The following is an 18,560-nucleotide window of genomic DNA, read 5'->3' on the forward strand; positions in this document are numbered from 1 at the left end:
TCAGAATTGGAGGAATGCTGAGTTTTTGGAGGGTTGTTGTGGTGTTGGTGGAAGTTTAAAGAGATTTGGAGGGGCAAGGCCACAAAAAAATTCAAAGAGACTTAATCTTCAAATTTGAGCTAAGCCATTCAGGAAGCACTTACTCCACACATATGGTAGAGGAGGTTTGGAACTCACCCTCCCTTAAGACTGTGGATGCTGGAAGCTTTCAATTCCTGAGATAGATAGACGTGTTGGGCAAGGGTGTCGAGTGATATGGAGCAAAGGATGATAAATGAAGCTGAAGTGCAGATTAACCAAGTTTTAATTGCATGGCAGAGTTGGCTTGAGGGGCTGAATGGTGTTTCCCCCCCCACCTCACCTCATCTCCCCCGGCATGGGTCAACATCCAATGCACACCACTGGGCTCCCAAAATGCAAATTTTTACCTTTTCTACTCCTGATTTACCTTACTGGAAACTGCTGCTGTGCACCCCAAGTTAAAATCTGGAATATAAATTGCACCATTATATTTTCTGGACTCAGGTTTCCTAATTCATTTTGAAACAACGATCTGTATTCAATCCCGCAACTTGGCTTTCAAGGGTGTTTAAAATTAAATCTTGATTTAGTTTATAAAAGGTAAATGCCAGCAATTTAATGCCGTACTGGTGGTCATGACCTGTAATGCAAAAAACACTACTTAGACACAATCGTTAGACAAGCCCAATTAAATAAATGCCAGTTGTACAGACCTCTGGCAGCATAACTTGGCAGTAACATATTGAATCTACCCAGCCAGCTTTGAGCAGTTTTGCTGGGAGATCTTACTGGTGCAATATCTACATAATTCCCCCCATCCAGAGTTACTTGCTGAATTAATACAGCGCACAATTGAGTGAGGTAGTTACACAAGACATGGGGAGGAGCTGCAATTGGCTGGAGCACACAGCCTGCTGGCAGGTTACACTGGTAAATGCCTGAGTTAGTAGTGACCTGCAACCACTACTGGATAAAGGTTTACACCACTGCCAACTCTCCATAATTCCATCAGGCTTGCAGTAGTTACATGTCACTATCTATTCAGACCAGTGCTCCCTTGATCATCCTACAAGAGTTATTGCTGTTCTTCTGAGGCGTTGGGTTAGGTGGATTGGCCATGCTAAATTGCCCGTAGTGTAAGGTTAATGGGGGGATTGTTGGGTTACGGGTATATGGGTTACGTGGGTTTAAGTAGGGTGATCATTGCTCGGCACAACATCGAGGGCCGAAGGGCCTGTTCTGTGCTGTACTGTTCTATTCTATTCTATTCTATTCTTACGGTCAGGTATGGTCATAGGGAATTGGCTGTCCTGAAGTCACACAAACAACTGATGGAATGTCCATCCTTTCTACACCCTCACTGTCTACCAGTTGTACAAAGGGAACATCTTTCTGGGCTGAGCTGATTCACAGGGCTTGCTTTAATCAGATTGTTTTACTAAAGTTTACAGGAAGAATCAGTGCATATAGCTATTTTGTATTAAGTATTAGCAAATTGTGCGCACAACAAAAATTGTCATTTTAACAGATCAGTCCTTTCCTACCCCATTACAGAATACAAAAACAAGCCGATATCTCAAAAGATTATGAGTAATGATGGATTGACCTGTGAACTAAGGATTAATCTGCAATGCTGCCGTTGCAGCTGAAGGAGAACTAAATCTAGTTTTGTATACTTGCCTTCTTTCAAAAGTTAATAAACCATAGAATGCCTGTAGTGCAGAAGAGGCTGTTCGGCCCATCGAGTCTGCACCGACCCTCTGAAAGAAAGAAGCCCACTCCCCCGCACTATCCCCATCTAACCTGTACATACCTGGACACTAAGGGGCAATTTTATCATGGCGAATCCACCTAATTCTGCACATCTTTGGACTGTGGGAGGAAACTGGAGCATCCGGAGGAAACCCACGCAGGCATGGAGAGAACATGCAGACTCCGTACAGACAGTCACCCAAGGCCAGATTGAACCCGGGTCCCTGGCGCGGGGGGGGCAGTAGTGCTAACCACTGTGCCCGGTCGGGCCGCCCCTTCTGGAATCTGAAAGAAGCTGGACACCACTGGTGAACATACTAACACTACAAATAATCTAGGTCAACAAGAGTCAAACTTGCTCTTTTTTCCAAAGGAAACCTTTTCGGTAAACTCCAAATCTCACTTTTTGTGCAGCTTCTGAAATTTCAGACAATCGGAAACCCGTGTCAAAAAATGACAATTTGGGGGGTTTTTTTCTCCTCACAAAAACTAGTTTGATACACAAGTCAAGCAAATATTTGTGTTTCAAACATGGGATATTTTCAGGAAATTCCTGATCCCTTCCAGCTTGTCCCAGAAAATTCTGACTTGCATCATTTCTGCCTTTCAACAGGAGGAAACACACAGCCATTTCTTACTTCAGAGTGTTACTGAACTTAATACATTGGAAGACAAACAAAGTGAAAAGATTTCAGATTTTTCTGCTGGGAGTAGAACTGGCAATGTAATTATAAATAATCAAAGTTTATGACTTTGCTACAGAACAGGTTTTTCTGCCCTACAGCCAGCATGTGGAAAAGCCATTACTTAATGTACCTGCTTCCAAAATTATTCTACAATGAGGGGGGCCATTTTGCTACTTTTGTTTTAAGTTTCAGTACCTTGGCCAAGCAGTCATTGGTCACACGTTTACCCCAACAGCGCAGGGCAACAGACTATTTATCCATGGGCAGCACGGTAGCACAAGCGGATAGCACTGTGGCTTCACAGCGCCAGGGCCCCAGGTTCGATTCCCTGGTGGGTGACTGTGCGGAGTCTGCATGCTCTCCCCGTGTGTGCGTGGGTTTTCTCTGGGTGCTCCGGTTTCCTCCCACAGTCCAAGGACGTGCAGGTTAGGTGAATTGGCCATGCTAAATTGCCCTTAGTTTCCAAAACGGTTAGGAAGGGTTATTAGGGTACGGGGATCGGTGGAAGTGAGGGTTTAATTGGGTCGGTGTAGACTCGATGGGCCGAATAGCCTCCTTCTGCACTGTATGTTCTATCAGGCTATCAGGAAATAATACAGCCCTATCCTCACTTCATAGGCACACTTCCAGCATGTGTAATTGAATGGTAATCAAGTGAGAGAACCCTAGTTGATCATCCCTTCCCAACTCAAGAGGTGCTGAGGTCAATCAGAACCTGGGTTCTGATGAAAGGTAATGAACCCGAAACTTTAAACTCTCTTTCCCTCTGAACAGAAGCTGCCTGAACTTCCGTTTTCTCCAGCATTTTCTGTTTTTATACCAAACGTCTAACAGTCGCTGTCTTTTAAAAATAAATTTAGAGTACCCAATTCAATTTTGTTCCAATTAAGGGGCAATTTAGCGTGGCCAATCCACCTAACCTGCACATCTTTGGGTGGTGGGGTCGAAACCCACGCCAACACAGGGAGAATGTGCAAACTCCACACGTACAGTGACCCAGAGCAAGGATTCGAACCCGGGACCTCAGCGCTGTGAGGCAGCAGGGCTACCACTGCTCCACCTCCAATCACAGTCTTTTGAAATGAAAACTAAAAATGCTGGGCATACTGAGCAGGTCAAGCAGCGTCTGTGGAGAGAAACAGGGTTAATGTGTCAAGGTGATGACCTTTCATTACAACATGGAACTATTTTGGTTTTGTTGACCTGGAATCTTAATTTTTTTTTGAAATATAAATTTAGAGTATCCAATTCATTTTTTTGCAATTAAGGGTAAATTTAACCTGGCCAGTCCATCTATTCTGCACATCTTTGGATTGTGGGGGCAAAACCCAGGCAAACATGGGGAGAATGTGCAGACCCCACACGGACAGTGACCCAGAGCCGGGATCGAACCTGGGACCTTGGTGCTGTGAGGCAGCAGTGCTAACCCCTGAACCCCCGTGCTACCCCACCTGGAATCTTCCTTGCTAATATGGCGGAGTTACGTACTGAATAAGGAATCTAAAATTTAACAACTGTGAAGCTGTTCCACAAATGGCAACAATGTGAAGCCCTTGCTAAAATTGTAAAGAACCAGAATTGTGTCCAAACAAATCAGCATGACGCCAGACACAAAGAACAGATTGTCTTGCTATTAAAATTGAGAGGGGAATTTCAAATGGGTTAGTTAAGCCAACACTGCATTGGAGGGGGAACCACAAGCAAGAATATTAGGCCAGAACTGTGCTGCGGAGGAAGACCTGGCAGGATATTTAGGTCAGCTTTGTTTTGGAGGAGGAATTATAGGTAGGTGGTTGAGGGCAGCCCTGTGCTGGAAGGAATCCTGTAAGGATGCTCAGCATGGCATGCTGAAATGAGTGGCTGAAAATTGGTACCGTCTTAATACAGCCTCCACATCACTAGCAAAACAAATGGCAACAGTGATTTAACACAACACATAGTGACGTTATGAGCTTGCAAAAGATGTTTCGCATATTCATTTTTATTTCATACGGTGGGTGCGATCAATACAAGGTTTTGCTTGATTGACCCTATCCTTCAATTTGCACCCATGTTGCATAAAAGGTTTTGCCCAAAATATATTGAAAAGATCATCAGCATAAAGCACCATTCTCAAGCTCAGCGTCAGTGAACAAAATAAAACCTGATTTTGAGTTATCTGAGGTGTTTGAATAAGTTGCCTTCTGTAGCTCCGTTTCAGGATTGCTTTCATCTCCAAAACAACTGGAGCATAGACTGGACTCAAATAACACATAACTGTCTGGTCGTGCAATTTCTGAAAGTCTGGTGGGATAAAAGGCAATAACAACCTTCAACCAAACACGAGCTGTACCTGCAATACAATACGGATCAGGACTCGTTTACAGAAACCCATATAGCTCTTATGCACAAATGAATTTTAGACGCACGTTACAAAGTTACGGCTAGTAAGAAGGTACAAACAATGCCAAAAGTGGGGACCCCGGCTCTCTTCCCATTGGCTTTACATGGATGCATGTAAACTGGCTCTCAACATAAACTCAATGAGTAGGCAGCTGCTGAGCGCAATTTGTTACGCAAAAAAGGCTCAAAACCAAAACTTCAGAGCACTGCCGTAGAATTTTCTGCAGCATTTTTCAGGGAGTTTATGCAAGTAATATAATTCGTAAAGGCTTGTTGCTCCGATATGGTTTGCATTGTGCTTTTTGATATTTCCAAGAGGGTGCAACGGTCGCTGTAGTTTGCAAACCTCTAACACATTGGCAGTTCATTATTAACTGGTTTGTGTACAGGTTCTGCAGTTGCTGCATCAGTGCACAGCAGTGGAAAGTGCACGGTGCCTTGATGCTGTAACAAAACTGATGTACACTGCCCCTCGCTGCTGGAGCAGTCAGCCACCATACTAAGGGTATGAAATATCTTCAAGGGCCATTGTTTGTGTCACCTTATAATCAATACAAAAAAGGCCGAGCCAGCACTGATTTACCTTTCACTAGCTAAGTGAACCAGAATCTAAATGGTGAGAACGATCAGGGAGTTTACAATTGGGAGGGGAGATTTGGGGTGGGGGGGGATGGTTTTAGAGATAGCATCCTGAATTCTAAACCTAAGGCAAGGGTAGAGAGGAAAAGGTGGGGAAATGAATGTAAACCTGTCTCAGCAAACGACCTGGGGGACACATCTGTCAGTTCACCGTTCGAGTTGCTGGGTGAAGAATGGCAAAATACAACAGGGGGTCCTGCTCTCCGAGGAAAGGGAAAAGTCAGGCAAAAGCAAACTATTCCACAGGGATGGGGTAGTCTTCAGCCAAGTGATGTGTGGGCATCAGACTGGCAGCCAAGTACTGAAAATATGTTGAAATATGAACAGTTTGAAAGCTGGATTTTGAACCTTATAAAATATCTCACTTAGAAGACGAATGGCAAATTTTTAAAAAACGTGACACTTCAGCTAGCTGCAGCCATCTCCCGTAAGGTGTATAGAGCCAAGTCATAAAACCAAGACATAAAACCATCAAACTAGTTCACAAGTGTCAAAATCTGTGCAGCAGCAGCAATTTGATAGCAGTTGATATCTCTATCTGGCTTATTATTCCGGACTGAACAACACTACAAACAAACGTTGCTTTCCTCTTTCCCACTCCTGCTGAAGGAGGTGACTCATGCTGCTGTACGGTTCCACAAGCACTGCCCATCCTGAGTTACCAGAACCTGCCTAACGTGTGCCAGCACAATTTCCAGCAAGCGTCACAGGGCTGCAATTGGGGCCGTCACTAGCTGATAGTCCCCTTGCCCATCTAGTCCAGGGACATCACCACCACCACTGCACTGGCAAAGATTAGGTAAGTCAGTGCACTCCCAGGAATAGACATAGGAGTTTTGCCTGGTCTTTGCTGCTTGATCCACTCTGGGCAACAGCCCACAGGGCAGCATTACTCTGAAAACTTGGAATGCGCATTCAAACCGTTTAGCTGCAAGACGACCAGGCAGCGGAAAGTTGCGTTTATTGTTTTGTCCTGAATGATCTTCTCTGAATTCCTACAAAATTCTCAAAAGTAAAGCAAAATGTATTGAACACTGAGGTCTCACAATTTGCAGAAACAAATCTCATACATTCTATGTACTCACACAAGATCATATTGAATAAAATTATTTAATCTCCCACATTTATTTGAAATTGTTGCAAAAGTCGTAATTTACATTTCCAAAGCTGCCATGTTTATTGTTGCATGATCAGCTTACATATACACTGCCTACAGACCAGAAATTCTGAAAACACTAACAACTCCTCCTCTCGTACAAAATCCAGCAGACAAAGCTCAAGTAAGGAACAGTTTGCAGTAAAAGTGAATGAAAGCACTATGGCTGCATTAACTCCTAACATTCTTGTGTTCTCAATCTACCAGACCCACAATGGAGCGATTTATGGTAAAAGGAACATCCTTGGGTTTCATACAACATCTGTACATATTCTCAGTGATGAGGCCGGTGTTGTGACAGTAATTCTTCACAGCACGAGTCCTTTCACTTAAAGAAAGTACAAAATCATAAAATGGGGAGCAAAAAGGGTAAGGATTTCTCTTGTGGTTTCTTCACTGTTCCATATCATTGGCTGCAAATCATAACTGGTTATTATGGAGCCTGGACTAATTAGTGTAGGTTCAGGGAGAGGGGGGGGGGGGGGGGGGGGGGGGGGAAACGCAACTGCACCCGGTACACAATGAAAACAGGTCAAGACATGTGTACCTATGTCAGTCAGTAAATTGAGTGGCAAGCAAAGGCACCTTCTGGGAGTTAAATTATGAAAATAACTAGCAGAAATGGTTGCATCTCAAGTTCAGCTGAATGACGTTCAGAAACAGAACGGAATTGCAACAAATGGATATATTACCTGGAGGAAAAAAAACTTTGCAACGAGAGCGTCGGTACTGCACACCTCCACATCATCTGACCTGGGACAGTCGGACAGTTTGAAAAAACCATTTTAATTGACAAGTACGGAATTAAACCCTACCATACTATGCATAGGAAGGCTATATATGCTTCGATAAACGAGCCCTAGGACATGTTTAGTCCACATGAGAACAACAGTGTATAATCAGCCCCAACATGGTTCCCATTGGCTATGCTGGGTAGTTTCAGTGAATTCCAACAATGGTTTTTGCATCCCATCTTAGGGGAAGGTCAGTCTCCTGTTCTTCTCTGTATTTCTGGTTGGCACCTGAGGTTCAGAATGCATTTCTGTGACAAACCCCACTCTGTTCTGCACGGTTCTTTGAGTGTAAAATAGAATGTAGGCTTGGGTCTTGCACACTTCCTCCACACTGCACACATTTAGCTTAGAGTCATTACAGTGGACCCAAAATTCTAAAGAGGAAAAAGAAAAGATACAGCAGATTGTAAAACACAGTATTTCTTATTTTCAGGACATTTATCAACTAAGTACATGTCAATTCAATTATGTATAATCTTGTATGCAAGTTGCACTCCTCCACCCCGTTTCCCCCTGTTCCCCTCCTTAAGGTATCATTTCTCCTTTGGATAACAGCAGCTTTCTGTTTTTTCTTATAAGGAGCCATTCTTCAACCGTACGCCTGGACAGCGTCAGTAGGCTATTGGGGTGGGGCTGTTTTGCCTGTTAGACTATTTGGCCAAGTTCCCCACTACTTGATGCGCAAAACAAATGTAAATTACACTGCAATATATTGCTGAGAAAGTGGCTAGAACTTGCATGTCGCCCTGGGATACTCTGAAATAGGAGGAGGAGGAACAGGGAAGTGACGCAGATTGGATTTAGAGATCTCTTTGCACTTTTCACGGTCATTTTAAACTTTTGCCGCTCTCCTGGTTGAACGATTTCAAGTAAACACTCCTCGCTATGATGAGTCACGCATCTCTCATTCTCCTTCTTAAAATACAGGGGGGCAACAGACAGGACAAACGTGCTGTATAAAATTGCAATAATCAGGTTTCTTCTTTCTGAACCAGGAAAGAAGCAAACTTGCTGAAGTCAGGGGGAAAGTGGCAATTTAGCGTTTTTCGCAACTAAGAAGCGCACAGAACCTTGGCAACACCTACAAATTCACTGGCCACGTGGGCAAATCAGAGGAAACTGTTGGCACTTTCACAATCGTGGTAATAATTTAAATCAGCACACTGATAAGTTCCTATGTCCTTTTGTATGGAGGACTATGCTCAGGCCATAGTTTGAAGGACTACTGCCTAGACTGGCAAGGTAGCCAAGTCATTGGAGGAGGTACTAAAGAAGAAAATGACGAAATGTCCCCTTGACTTTTGATGATAGCCAACAACCCTCTGATTGCGCAAAGACGTAAAGAGGTCATTCTTCTCGCGCGAGCCAGAGAGTTGGCAGGCTATTTGTTCTCTTTTTTTATATATATTTAGTGTACCCAATTCATTTTTTCCAATTAAGGGGCAATTTAGTGTGGACAATCCACCAATCCTGCACATCTTTGGGTTGTGGGGGCAAAACCCACGCAAACATGGGGAGAATGTGCAAACTCCATATGGACAGTGACCCAGAGCCGGGATCAAACCTGGGACCTCGGCGCCGTGAGGCAGCAGGGTTAACCCACTGCACCGAGCTGCCAATTTGTTCTCCTTAAGTGCATCACAGCAAAGCACGGTTCTTTTTTACATACGTCATTACAATGAGGAGGGAGGCTGAGTTTTACCATCTCTAGCCTGGGGGACATGAGGGACACCTACTGTAGTAACTAACCCTGTTGACATCAACTAACTCAGTACAAATTGAAAAACTAAGAGGCAAGCTTTTGGTCTGGTAGGAAGGGCATTCGCCCACTGTAGCAACAAAACACCCAGAGCTGTGAACTGTTACCACCCTTTCCTATCTTTGCTTGTAGCAAACTGACCTCCTTCTGTGTTGTAGCAGTAGGCAGTGTAGTGTCCTGAGCCAAATCCTTTTCCATGATGCATCACCACAGCTGAGAGGTCATATATGAAGCTTTCCTTGCCAAGAGTGGAGGAAGAGTCCCTGCAGCAGTAAGGCTCCATGTTTAATACCTGGTCAAAGTTGACATGCACCCCTATCTTCTCACGATGGTTGCGGCCAGACCACCTAAAAACACAGTAGCTGCATCAAGAGGGAAATAAGGAACACGAGTACAATACATCAATGCCCTGTAAAAAATACTTAAATTCCATACAGTATAACTAAATAAATTCAGTGTTTTATTAGTTTAAGTAAAGCAGTTCATTACAATAAAGAGGCAAACGTTTCAACCTTCAGTGTGTGCTGTTGAGCTGGTTCTCTCAGCAACAGCAGGGGTACATACAGGTAGCACTCACCGCCCCCGCAGTAGGGAAGTTGCAACAAACACAAATAAATCAAATCAGCCAGGGTAACATCGCCTGGTCGTGGCTCAGCAGCCCGGGTGGAAAGTGTGGATGTGCATCGAGGAACAGTAAGCCTCGACTGTGATGCATTCTACAGATGAATAGTTTGGTGATGTCCAGTACCCAGCATCATGCTCACTGTTAAAAGTGACCTGTACAATTTTTTATTTATTTATTTAGATGAATAACCAATTTTTTTTTTTCAATTAAGGGGTAATTTAGCGTGGCCAATCCACCTAACCTGCACATCTTTGGGTTGTGGGGGTGAAACCCACACAAACACGAGAAGAATGTGCAAACTCCACACGGCAGTGACCCAGAGCGAGGATTGAACCTGGGACCTCGGCGCCGTGAGTACCCAAAATAATTGGGTACTCTAAATTTATTTTAAAAAAAAGAAAGGAACTACAGTCACCAACACCCATGAAACATTCACTCGAATTTCCCATTACTGCGTGCAGATTGGTTCTTGCACGATGCAGTTGTGTTCAGATCGCTGTGGAACTGTGCATACACACGACTTGCTCGTGCGCAGCCTGTTTATCTACTGCATGTCACGCTCGATTGCTGCACGACCACACTCCTGTGCAGCTTAGAGAGAGAACATGGATCCAATGTAATAGTGCCAGAAAAAGTGAAACACGTTCAGGTGAGGAGGGGCAGAATGGGAGACAAAAAAAACTGGAGATGAAAGTATATAGAGCCATGCATTTTTTTGTATGAAATCCACCACACTACTGATTTATTTAACAATTGCATCAGAAGGACAAGGGAATACAGTGGGCAAAAGGCGTCATGATGTCTAACAGCAGAAGATGAATTCAAATACATTAAGGTGTAAAACATCAGTTGCTGTCAGGACAGTGTAATAGAGCTCCATTGGAGTACCCTGGAGCATTACACCAAAATACTTTTCATTGTACTTTGGCACATGTGACAATAAATCAATCAATCTATCAATCAACACCAAAGTCATATGCCTGCAATCCCACACAGCAGGTTCCTGATCATGGGGCAGATTAGGTTGGGAGGAAAGGAATCAAAGCCTAGCCCTCGATTATTCTCTGATGTACAGCATTCACACTTATATAGCACATAACATCGTGAGACATTCCAAGATGCTAAACAAGAGCAATATCAATATATTTTTGACACTGCGCCACTGAAGGAGATACAAAGGCAGATAACCAAAGTTTCGGAGGGCAGTTTTCATCACCATTACGGGGGCTCTGCATGCAGATTTGGAGCCCAGTCTCCCAGAAGCCATACTTGGGGTGTCGGAGCAGATGTCTTAGCCTTCGCCTCGCTGATTGCTCGCAGGTGGGTCTTGTTGGGGTGGAGACTAATGTGTGCGAGCGAGACCCAAACTTGCATGAAACATGAATTCATGTTAATGATGTGCCAAAACGGCAGCACAGTGGCACAGTGGGTAGCACTGCAGCCTCACGGTGGCGAGGTCCCAGATTCGATCCTGGCTCTGGGTCACTGTTTGTGTGCAGTTTGCACATTATCCCATGTTTGCATGGGTTTTGCCCCCACAACACAAAGATGTGCAGGGTAGGTAGATTGGCGACACTAAATTGCCCCTTAATTGGAAAAATGAATTGGGTACTCAAATTTATTTTTTAAAAATTATGTGCCAAAATACATCTATCTGAAATTTGCTCATCAGTCACTTCAGTGGAAAAAATTTAAATGTGGCCCCTCAAGAAAAAAGGTTGGACAACCCTGGGCTAGGGAGATGGAGCATGGCATGATCATGGAGTAATTTGAAAGTAAGGATGAGAATTTTAAAACTGAAGATCTTCAGACCAAGAGCCACTCAAGGTCAGAAACAGAAGGAATGAGATCAAGAGCAAATTAACATGCAAGTGGCTAGGGGCAGCATGGTGGCACAGTGGGTAGCACCGCTGCCTCACGGCGCCGAGGACCCAGTTTCGAACCCGGCCCCGGGTTACTGTCTGTGTGGAGTTTGCACATTCTCCACATGTCCGCGTGGGTTCCACCCCAACAACAGTTGTGCAGGGTAGGAGGATTGGCCAGACTATTGGCCCCTTAATTGGAAAAAATAATTGGGTATTCTAAATTTATTTTAAAAAACATACAAGTGGCTGATTCTTTGGATCTTCTTTGAAGGTGGGAGGCTGGCCAGGAGAGCATTGGAATAGTCAATTTGAACGGTATCAAAAGCATGTTTGAGGATTTCAGTGGTGAATGAACAGAGGGTCACATGTTTCGGGCCTGTCAAATACTGAGGGAGTTCTGGCAGGGGGTTCTTAGATGTTATGCCCCGACGATATGTTTCTCATCCCATTTTCCTGCCTTCTCCCCGTAACTCTTGATCCCCTCATTAATCAAAAACTTACCTATCTCTGTCTTAAAGACACTCAGTGATTTGGCCTCTGCAGCCGTCTGCGGCAAAGAGTTCCACAGATTCACCACCCTCTGGCTGAAGAAATTTCCCTTCATCTCAAGTTTTAAAGGATCGTCCCTTAGTCTGAGCTATACCCTCAGGTTCTAGTTTCTCCTATTGGTGGAAACATCTTCTCCACGTCCACTCTATCCAGACCTCGCAGTATCCTGTAAGTTTCAATGAGATCCCCCCTCATCCTTCTAAACTCCACTGAGTACAGACCCAAAATCCTCAACCGTTCCTCAAACGACAAGCCCTTCACTCCCGGGATCACTCTTGTGAACCTCCTCTGGATCCTTTCCAATGCCAGCACATCCTACCTTAGATACAGGGCCCAAAAGCTACTCACAATACTCCAAATGGGGTCTGACCACAGCCTTATACAGCCTCAGCTGAATGTCTTGTATTCTAGCCCTCCCGAAATGAATGCTAGCATTGCATTTGCCTTCTTAACTGCCAACTGAACCTGCACGTTAACCTTAAGAGAATCGTGAACAAGAACTCTCAAGTCCCTTTGTGCTTCAGATTTCCTAAGCCTTTCCCCATTTAGAAAATAGTCCATGTCTCTATACTTCCTACCAAAGTGCATAACCTCAAGCAAATGAGGGGTTCCACAAGAGATGGTGTTTATTTATTTTGCATTTGAGAGCTGGCTACCGTCAACTGTTAGTGGGAGGGGACGAGGGCGTTGGGGGCGAGGGTGTTGGTGCAGGGATTATTGCATTTGGGGGTGTAATATTTTTTTGTAAAATGTCAAAATGCTAATAAATTGAATAAAAAAATATATTTTTTTAAAGTGCAGAACCTCACTTTTTCCACATTGTATTGCACCTGTCACTTCTTTGTGATTTCTCCTGTCATGGTCATGTCAAAACCCTGGTTGAACTGAATGTGATCTCAACTCCACTTTCTTTTCTTCCCCATAACTCTCGACTCCCTGGTCTGTGATAAATCTTTTTAACTCAGCCGTGATAAATTCAATGATTGAGCTTCCACTATTTTCTGAAGAGAATTCCACAGACTAACGATCCTCTAAGAGAAAATAAATTCTTATCTATGTCTTGAAAGGGAGACCTCTTATTTTTGAACTGCAGCCCCCTTGTTTAGCCTCCCCCCACAAGAGGAAATATATTCCTGGTATCCACCCTTTCAAGTCCCCGCAGGATCCTCCATGTTTTAGTACGATCACCTCTCACTCTTCTAAACGCCAATTGGTAAAGGCCATTCTGATGGATCATCAAATCAAAGCACAGTCCTTTTTGTGGAAATACAAAGAAGGATTTGTATTTATTTACAGCCTTCCACTACCTCAGTCAATAGGGTGTACTTGTGAAGTGTAAAACCAGGTGGCAGTTACGCTCAGCAATCCCACAAAAGGCAATACGATAGTGACCAGATAATGATCAAGGGATATAATTATTCAGGGCACCGGAGACAACTCTCCTGTTCTTCTCTGGAATAGTGCCATGGGATTGTTTACGCCTACCCAAAATAGCAGACACTGTTTAAATGAAATGAAAATCGCTTATTGTCACAAGTAGGCTTCAAGTGAAGTTACTGTGAAGAGCCCCTCATTGTCACATTCTGCACCTGTTTGGGGAGGCTGGTACGGGAATTGAACCGTGCTGCTGGCCTGCCTTGGTCTGCTTTAAAAGTCAGCACTTTAGCCCTGTGCTAAACCAGCCTCATGACATTTAATCCAAAAGACAGCTCTTCAGTACGACAGTGGAGCCTCAGCCTAGAATTCTTTTTTTTAAATTTAGAGTACCCAATTATTTTTTTCCAATTAAAGGGCAATTTAGCGTGGCCAATCCATCTACCCTGCACATCTTTGGGTTGTGGGGGCAAAACCCACGCAGACACAGGGAGAATGTGCAAATTCCACACGGACAGTGACCCAGGGCCGGGATTCAAACCCAGGTCCTCAGCACCGTAGTCCCAGTGCTAACCACTGTGCCACCGTGCTGCCCTCAGTCTATAATTCTCAGCTTAAATGTCTGAAGTGGGTTTAAATTTCTGAACCGTCGGATTTAGAAGCGAGAGTGTTGTTTACTGGGCCTCAACTGACTCAGGAATTAAGAGAACTGGAAGGATAAATGTACAACTAACAAAAATTACCACAATTCTTTGAAGCTGCAGCAAATTCATCCTACCTGAATCGTTTAAGGTGCAGACGGAGGACCTGAGGTAGTCGGTATATCATTAGCTGTTTTTGAGCTTCTGTCAGGACAAGAGGCTTTGGTGAGGATTTTCGTCGTTTACCTGAAAAATAATTAGGCAGGATTACATTGCATCCACAGCAAAGAAACAGGCCATTCGGCCCAACTGCTGTACACTGGGGTTTAGGGGCCACCCAAGCCTTGTCTCTATTTAATATAGCATTAATCAGACTTTCAGTTTAAAGGATGAGCTATTCAGTCCGTTTAACGTCAGAAGCACAAGCTCTACCAGAATGGAGTGGAGGACAAATGTAGATTCCTCCAATATACACATTGTCTGACTTATGGCAATGCTTAGGTTTGCTCTGCACCAATGGTTTGTTCGTTGGTAGAAGACAAGTTCAAACATATTGCACGGAGCGGACGTGATTCTTCAGTACAAACAATCAAAAGGGGTTTTGGGCGAACAGTAATTGAGAAAAGCAATTAATCAACTACAAATATTTACTAAACACAAGAAAAAAGTATAGATTTATTATCTTAGGGTCCCATTGAGTGGCTACAGTTTGGGATTCCCCAAATCCTGTTTGTTGCAGCAGTGAATAGCTAAAAATGCGCAGGTCAGGTTTTGTGTATGATATGGAGTTTGCCACCTCACTACGGGCACTACAATTGGCCTCAGGATCTTTGAACAAGGAAGTCAGAACTCTTATTCTCAGTTTCCATGGGTTGCTTTTCCAAAAACATGGCAAACAGGGTTGGTGCAGACAGTCTGCCCACACACTGTTGAAGCACAGGCAAGAACAGAACCATTCTACAGATGCCATAACTCTCGGGTAATCTACCGGGGATGGGATAGATAATGAGAAGAAAACTCATTTGGAAGGTCATTGCTTACTGTTGCACTGGTCACAAGCATAAATCCTCCCTTCCAAAGCCTCTGTTTCTGTAAACTTTGCCAGCATTTCCGTCAGAGTGCATTCTTTAAGCTGGGTAGCACCCTTCTGAAGACAATGATAACGCTCTGGAAACTCCAGTGAAAGATCCCAAAATGGTTCAATGGTGTTGGACTTGTAGTTGCACGTCAGACATGTAACCTGTAGGAAGGGATTATAAAAGCAACAGATGACCCAAAATACCGATGGTAACTGATCCAACAAAATGACTTAACATTACAGCATGAACAAGACCATTCAGCCACCTGTGCCAATTCTTTGCAACAGTAGTCTAAAGTTAATCCCACTCCTACCAAATCCATCTCTTTTTCTCGTCTTCAAATATTTATTAATTTCTTCCTAAAATTATGCAACGGTCCACCTAGAAAAAGATTCTATGTTTAACAATACTTAGTAAAGACCTTTCCACTATATTTCCTTTTCATTTTCATACTTTAAATTGATGACTACTTGTGAAAGATTCTCCAACCATAAAGAAATTGTATTTCCCTATTCACCCTTTTGAAATTATTCAAAATTTAAAAATTTTATTTAATCTTCGCTCAGTCTACAATGAACCATTAGTCCGATAAGGGTTTCTTATCTTTGATATCATCTTGCTGAACCTATAGCTTTTAATGTTCTTTGTAGACTGGAGTGGACAAAACAGAAAACAAATTTTGACCCAACCATTGCTTTGAATGATTTTATCAATATTTCTTGCTTCAATTTTAAAACCCCCAAATCTGTACCCATTTCTTTATGGTTTTATCTATTTGCACTCAGATTGTCATGGAGTTATGCCCCAACACACTTCACAAGGCGATGGGGAAAGGCGACAAGACAGCCCAGAAGGTATTACAATAAGAGTTGCAGCAGGTGGTTGAACGTGGATCAGAGATTGCGAGGTGTCAGGGTTTAGCAGTTTAGAAATCATTCCAGTTCAGACAAAGGTAAACTCTGGTACTGCTGGCATAGTGGAGGGGAAGAAGGAAGATGCACACAGGGCCTGCATCAAATCAGAGGGTGCAAGCTGGTATGTGGAATTGAAGAAACCTGGAGAGGTAACAACATACTTAAACAAGAGTAGTTACTCAGAATTCAATACAATTGAAGATTAAGGATCTAGCGCCAAACATGGTATGAAACAGGATGCAGGGGGCAACGTTTACTATGTCATGAATCTGCCTAGCAACAACAGTAAACAAATTTAACAAAACATATAATAGGATTGGGTGGATTGGCCATGCTAAAATTGCCCCCTAAGTGTCCAGAGACGTGCAGGTTAGGTGGGGCCATGGCAATAGGGTGCAGGATTGGGCCTAGGTAGGGATGCTTTGGATTCTAGGATGTGATGTCCAGCAACAGCTAGAAATCTGCCTGGAGACAGCAGTAGACAATATTCAAAAAGCCCCATTGATATGTGTCTCTTGCAGTAACGAGATTGGAAGGTCATTTACTTTAAAAACAAATTTGAATTGTGGGGGTGAGACCCACCCAGACACGGGGGGGGGGGGGGGGGGGGGGGGGGGGCATGCAAACTCCACACGGACAGTGACTCAGGGCTAGGATCTAATCCGGGTCCTGGCGCCGTGAAGCAGCAGTGCTAGCTGGTGTGAATAGCTTGTGAGGAGAAACAGCTAATAGATGGCCAAGGTCATTGATAGGGGCACAGTCGAATATACAGAAAGCACAATCAAAGAGGAACAAAGGTATAATTGTCCCGCCATGGGAAGCCAGAGAGACAGTTAACATCTAGCAGTCTCAAAGCAGTCAAGCCAGTTTCCAGCCACCAAACCAGAAGGCTATGGTTTTTAAATATTGGATGTTGTTTGGGGAAACAGGCAAGTTTTACTGAGTTCATGTATGATGGATATATTTTGGAATAAACTGTTGTGTGTGTGTGTGATTAGTAATTCATTGCATGAGAGTAGAGTGGTCCTGTTCGTGTATACTTAACTTTAATAAATAGTCTCTAATAATTGTCACACGACGACTGGGCTGTTTATTCTCACTTGGTTTCACTTGTGTCCTCACACCGAAACCCCCCACCCCCGATACATCCCCATGAACTGGTGTTCCATATTGGGATACCCTCGCAAATTACATCAGCATGCTTTGTGACAACTGAAATAAGTCTAACTGGTCTCTAAACAATAAATGCGCCCAAGGTCATCCAGATACATGGCTGGTTTATCCCAGTGTGAGATGTACCTCATCGGTTTTTGGCTGTGGGCACTTATTCAATGTACATACTTTGAAATGGGCAGCATGGGAGCACAGTGGTTAGCACTGTTGCTTCACGGCACGACAGTCCCCGGTTCGATGCCTGGCTTTGGTCTCTGTCTGTGTGGAGTCTGCACGTTCTCCCCGTGTCTACATGGATTTCCTCCCACAAGTCCCGAAAGACATGCTGTTAGGTGAATTGGACATTCTGAATTCTCCCGAACAGGCACTGGAATGTGGCGACTAGGGGCTTTTCACAGTAACTTCATTGCAGTGTTAACGTAAGCCTACTTGTAACAATAAAGATTATTTAATTTAATGATTTCATTATTGTTTCCATTTTGTTAGAATAAGTAAGCAAGCAAGTAAAGTTGCTGTAGACCCAATGACCATAGGCTGTTTTCCCCTTTGAGGGGGAGAGCTGACTGGTGGAGATTTAACCTGAGGATCACCCACACCTCAGGCAAGGGGCAAGGTTGAGAAGGCGGGGCCCACACGAATAACTCATCTGGTACAGGAATTGAACCCATGTTGCTGGTCTTGCCCTGCATCACTAACCAGCTGTCCAGCCAACTGAGCTAAACCAGCCCCGTTACAGCATTACAATAATAGAATCGTAGAATTTACAGTGCACAAGGAGGCCCATCGAGTCTGCACCAGCCCTCAGAAAGAGCACCCTATATAAACCCATTCCTCCATCCTATCCCCATAACTCAGTAACCCCACCCAACCCCTGGGACACTAAGGGACAATTTAGCATGGCCAATCCACCTAACCTGCACATCTTTGGACTGTGGGAGGAAACCGGAGCACCCGGAGCAAACCCACACATAAACAGGGAGAAAGTGCAAACCCCACACAGACAGTCACCAGAGGCGGGAATTGAACCCAGGTCCCTGGAGCTGTGAGGCAATTGTGCTAACAACTGTGCCACCTTGCCACCCAAATACTATGGAAGGCATTTACTTTGTGTAAATGCAAAAACCTGACTATATTTATTTAGCCCTTTGTAT

General features: G+C 43.9%; 1 protein-coding gene across 3 annotated transcripts in view; it reads right to left on the bottom strand.

Moving 5' to 3' along the window:
- Positions 1 to 4,424: 4,424 nt before the first annotated feature.
- Positions 4,425 to 18,560, bottom strand: part of LOC119978430 (ubiquitin carboxyl-terminal hydrolase 49-like) — a 48,954-nt gene continuing 34,818 nt past the window's right edge. For 2 of the 3 annotated variants that reach the window (XM_038820063.1, XM_038820064.1), the window contains 4 exons: positions 15,285 to 15,483; positions 14,381 to 14,489; positions 9,331 to 9,551; positions 4,425 to 7,804 (listed from right to left, as the gene is read on the bottom strand). In XM_038820063.1, the coding sequence (XP_038675991.1) occupies positions 7,611 to 7,804; positions 9,331 to 9,551; positions 14,381 to 14,489; positions 15,285 to 15,483 (723 nt within the window). In that variant the 3' untranslated portion in view covers positions 4,425 to 7,610. The remainder of the gene's footprint in view (positions 7,805 to 9,330; positions 9,552 to 14,380; positions 14,490 to 15,284; positions 15,484 to 18,560) is intronic. The other variant, XM_038820065.1, reaches the window with a different exon arrangement.

This window comes from Scyliorhinus canicula, chromosome 15, assembly GCF_902713615.1.
Source record: "Scyliorhinus canicula chromosome 15, sScyCan1.1, whole genome shotgun sequence".
In the NCBI taxonomy this organism is placed as follows: Eukaryota; Metazoa; Chordata; class Chondrichthyes; order Carcharhiniformes; family Scyliorhinidae; genus Scyliorhinus; species Scyliorhinus canicula.